The sequence below is a fragment of the Drosophila rhopaloa genome, unplaced genomic scaffold (assembly GCF_018152115.1).
Source record: "Drosophila rhopaloa isolate 14029-0021.01 unplaced genomic scaffold, ASM1815211v1 contig_163, whole genome shotgun sequence".
Taxonomy (NCBI): domain Eukaryota; kingdom Metazoa; phylum Arthropoda; class Insecta; order Diptera; family Drosophilidae; genus Drosophila; species Drosophila rhopaloa.
This window is the reverse complement of record NW_025335043.1, coordinates 11216153-11220401: the sequence shown is the minus strand read 5'-3', so window position 1 is coordinate 11220401 and position 4249 is coordinate 11216153. Positions and strand designations below refer to the sequence as shown.

Sequence of the window (4249 nt, the reverse complement as noted above, 5' to 3'; positions counted from 1 at the left end):
AAGTCTATTTCTTTTTGCAATGATATTGTATTGTGTTTTGAAGTCATATAATGAGGTTTCGCATTACTTGAAAAGTACAAAAAATATATAACATATAATACTGCTTAACAATATTTATTTTCCTCTTATTAACTTTACATCTCATAAAATATATTAAATTTAAATATAAATACAAATTAATAGGTAAAGTACAGCTAAAAGTACTTAAATGGTTCGAATTTCCCTAACTTAAAGTCTTCCACTGCTAAAGCTAAATAGGCTGAAATATTTGTATGAACAAAAATATGATTAAGTAAAATAAAAATTGCCAAAGTCCTAAGGTTATTTTATACAAATATGTGATATAGTTACATATAATATTGGTAAAATCCTAAGGATATTATTATATATTGTATTCTTGCCGAGGTAAGAAAAACGATTCTTTTGTCAACCAGCAATTTCGTTTCATCGGTTCACACCGCCACCATGAAAATCGTTTAGCATTAATAAAACGCAAATAAAAACTCTGTCAAAGCGCGGCTGAATCTGTAAATGGGGGACAAAGCGGCGTATACTTGATACGGGCTTAGCTGCTGTGTGTGTTTGTATGTGTGAGTGAGCGAGTGTGTGTTTGTATGGGAAACGGCACGCAAAGCATTTTTGATTAGGCGACGCTCTGAAGCGCGCTACGTTTTTTGACTTTGGCACACGGCGTATACGCAACGTGAACTTTTGCCCCTGCCAGCTTGGCTTATTTAAGCGCTACCATCAATCCTTTGACTAACCTCACTACCCTTACCCCTTTCTTTCTCTTTCTCTCCCTTTCCCCTTCTCCCTCTACAACTCCCTTGCTCATTCTTTTACGCGCTTTGACATTTTAAAAGCATTTTTATGTAGATGCTGTATGTGTGAGTGACTTTTTGCGGTTTGCATTGAAGCTTGTATAAAAATGTGTTTGTGCCTGTGCTTAAGTGTGAATAGCCTGCATTGCCCTCTCAAATGTTTTCGCATAGTTTTTGAGCTTTGCATTTCTTTTACATCTTTTACGTTTTATTTTCAGCTGTTGCAGAAATCACAAAATGATTTCACCCCGTTCCAAACCATTTCAGTTTATTTTTTTTACCATTTTAATTATTTGCAGTTATTTAAACCATTTAATGACTATTATTTTGCTGTTAATTATGGGGCATAGAACCGAAGGTGACTGCAATTCCCCAAAGCCGTTTATTAACAACTAATTGCGACTGGCAATGCGTGGAAAAAGTTTGTCATTCTCGCTCAGCGTTTTTTTTGTTAGGTTTTGTTTTGTTATTTAATTTAATGAAAATTGATTATAATTGTTTGTTAAATTAATTGAATATTGTTCATTTGTGCGGTTTGCGCATAGAAATTACCAGAGGGCAAGAACATCGAATGCTGCAACATTGATAGCATCAGCTGCAATTATGGTCAATATTAACAGCTCAGCAGTAAATGTGGTTGCAGGGAAATCAAGGATTATTAGTTATCCAATTGTGGCTTCAGATTTGACTCCTCATAATATTCCCATTAGGGCAGATTAAGTTTTGCCGACCTACCTTAATAGTCTGTCCAAAATATTTCAGGTTCAAAACAACATAAAGGTTTTTTTTTTTACATTTTATTTATGTTCTTCAATCATTCAAACTTGCTTTTCACCACATCCGACACTGATCTTCTTTTGGGAAACATTCAAAAGCGCTGTCGAACGGAAAATAGCTGTACAGCATTTCCTTCAACCACACATTGTTATTATCCAGACCATCTCTGCAGAAGGACTGCGCCGCATTTAGAAAGAATACCTGTTGCAGGGGAAGGCTGGTAATGTTGTTTGGGTGAACACCAATGACCGAGCTATCGCTTCCATTCTTCGAACTGCTTTTAATGCTTTCCAAGTAAGCGGAGTAGGCGAGATTAATTCCACCGATATGAGCCAAGAGACCTTTGATGTTTGAGTCTGTTGTGTTAAAGCACTGCAGACTCTCCAAGAACCGCGGCGAATTCGCGATTTCAACTCCAGCTTCGTTAAGGTTCCCCTCGCTGTCGAACCGGATATTAATTGGGTCGATGGCGTGCATGAGTTCTCTGGCGAGAACAAATCCCATTGAGCTATACTTGAAGACGTCGTGGGTGTTCAACAGAAAGAATGGATCCTGCACTAGGTCAACTGGTACGACGATAACGTTCCCTTGGGGCAAATAGTACGGCTCAGCGCTTTCAATCATGTTTGGTTCGGTCAAAATGAATTCATTTTTGGGATTTGGAGCCGGTTGGCTTAATTTCGTCAGATGCTTTCTGTTCCAAAACTGCGAAAGAATGAGGTGATCCCGAGCAAAGTCCTGGTCCACCAAAGGAATCTCCAGACCCTCATAGTATTTAAAGAGAAATTCCCGAAGATTGTGCCCCTCAGGCAGTTTGCTGATGTTGAGGACAGTGTCCCGAACCTTCCTCGAAACCATATCCTTCTGCTCTGCGGTCAGGTCAAGGCGATTGTGCTGGATTTTTAGGAGCAACTGCTGGCGAACTCCTTCAAAGATCTTCTCAATTATCTCTAAATGATTTTTGAGATTTAAATTGCGGCTTTCCGCAATGAGCAGGCTTGTGGCCATATACATGTGGCGGCGCACATACTTTATGCACCCTATTGAATCTCCACTGCCTTCGATTTCGTTCTGCAGAAAGATGGCAAACTTGATCATTATATAGTTACCCAACAGCTCAGGGTCAGTGAATTCTAATTGCCGCTTGAGGGCGATAAAGTAATTCAAGTTCTCCACCATCAACCGGAAGTTGGGTTTAATGTCGATGCCAACTAATGTCTGGACGAACTCCTGCCAGTCGTAACCGGTTTGTCTCTTCATGTTTTCCACACTCATAATCTGGCCGTTTTGCTGCGATTCGGCTAGTGAATTAATATCAAATTCCATATTACCGAGCTTTCGCAAGAGAGTCGTGATCCTAACTGACGGTATGTTCAAGTCCCGAAGAATTCTTTGTGCTTCCCGAAAGTCTAATGCCTGGATGTTCTCGGGGCTACTAAGCTTCAAGAGAATACTAGAATTGTTATAATAATTATGATCAAACTCCATGTTTAATAGAACATCGTTAAGGCCGTATCGCCGCAGATGTGCCAGGGTTTTTATCCACTTAATTGGATCCTTAGGCCAATCAGTTCCATTGGTCGTCAAAAGAGGCCAAGTGAGCCCTTCGCCTGGAGGAGCCAGTCTCAAGAAATGCTCAATCTTCCGCGTTGCTGGCGGCGCTTCGAGGCAACTGCGGTAGAATCTTGAGAGCCTCGCATCGATAGAATCATGGTGAATCCCTTCTAGCTTATTTACCATTTCTAGAAGGTAATTGTTCACCTTGTGGTTCACCTCCTCAAAGATTCCGCTGAAGGGCTCATCAATGTGGCGCTCCGCGTACTTGCCACACGCATGTTCGTAGAAGTCGGTGCACGGGCTGGAATCCTCGTTTCCATTGCTCAGGGTGTATTCCAGCATCCATGAATCAGATTCGTCTATAAAATTCTCATATAGATAAGCGTTCACAATTGGAACGAGCAATAGCCAGACCATCCACTCCATTGCTGCAGCCAAACTAAACTGAGAGCTTAGACTTGTAGCGCTCAGTGGTATAAGCTCTAGCAACTGATAAGGAGTATAACTTTTGGGACTTCGACAAAAACAACTAAAACTACAAGAACGGCACAGTCCATTAATATAGTTTCAAGCATTTTAACAAGCTAAATTGATTATCAACGATTTAGTCAGATTTTGATAAGAAGTAATAAGTTTATTTTACAAGTACATATGAAATTCTAAAATTATTACTTCTTAAATTTATATTTAAATATTATAATTTGTATGTTGTACTACTATGTTTAGTATAGCTGCACGAAATTCAATGTCAAGGTCTTGATTATAGATGAGCAGCTGCTGTTATCAATTGCTGTGACAGCAAAGGCCATACAAAAACAATATTTATTGACATCAAGAAACCCAAAAAAGTTTTTAAAATGTAAGTAGTGTCTCCACTTGTTGGCTTACTCGTTAAATAATCAATTCTTACAAGAGTCTTAAACAAAAAAGAATTGTAAGAGTTCACATATTCCTAACACAACAGATAGTATCGGCGATATAAGCAGTGAAAGTTCAGTTCTGTTTTTAATTCGGGTTTAATATCCGATGTAAGATGACGGTTTGAAGCAAATACTGAGATGACTTTTTTCTGTGTACCTGTTTTTATTCATCTA

At 39.0% G+C, this 4249-nt stretch overlaps 1 protein-coding gene across 1 annotated transcript; it reads right to left on the bottom strand.

Moving 5' to 3' along the window:
- Positions 1-1652: 1652 nt before the first annotated feature.
- LOC108052633 (neprilysin-like) lies at positions 1653-3581 on the bottom strand. Its single transcript, XM_017135075.2, has one exon. The coding sequence runs from the start codon at positions 3579-3581 to the stop codon at positions 1653-1655; it is 1929 nt and encodes a 642-aa protein (XP_016990564.2).
- Between the last annotated feature and the right edge of the window lie 668 nt (positions 3582-4249).

Coding starts and splice junctions, on each gene's coding strand:
- LOC108052633 (XM_017135075.2), bottom strand. CDS start 3,581: ATGGAGTGGATGGTCTGGCTATTGCTCGTTCCAATTGTGAACGCTTAT.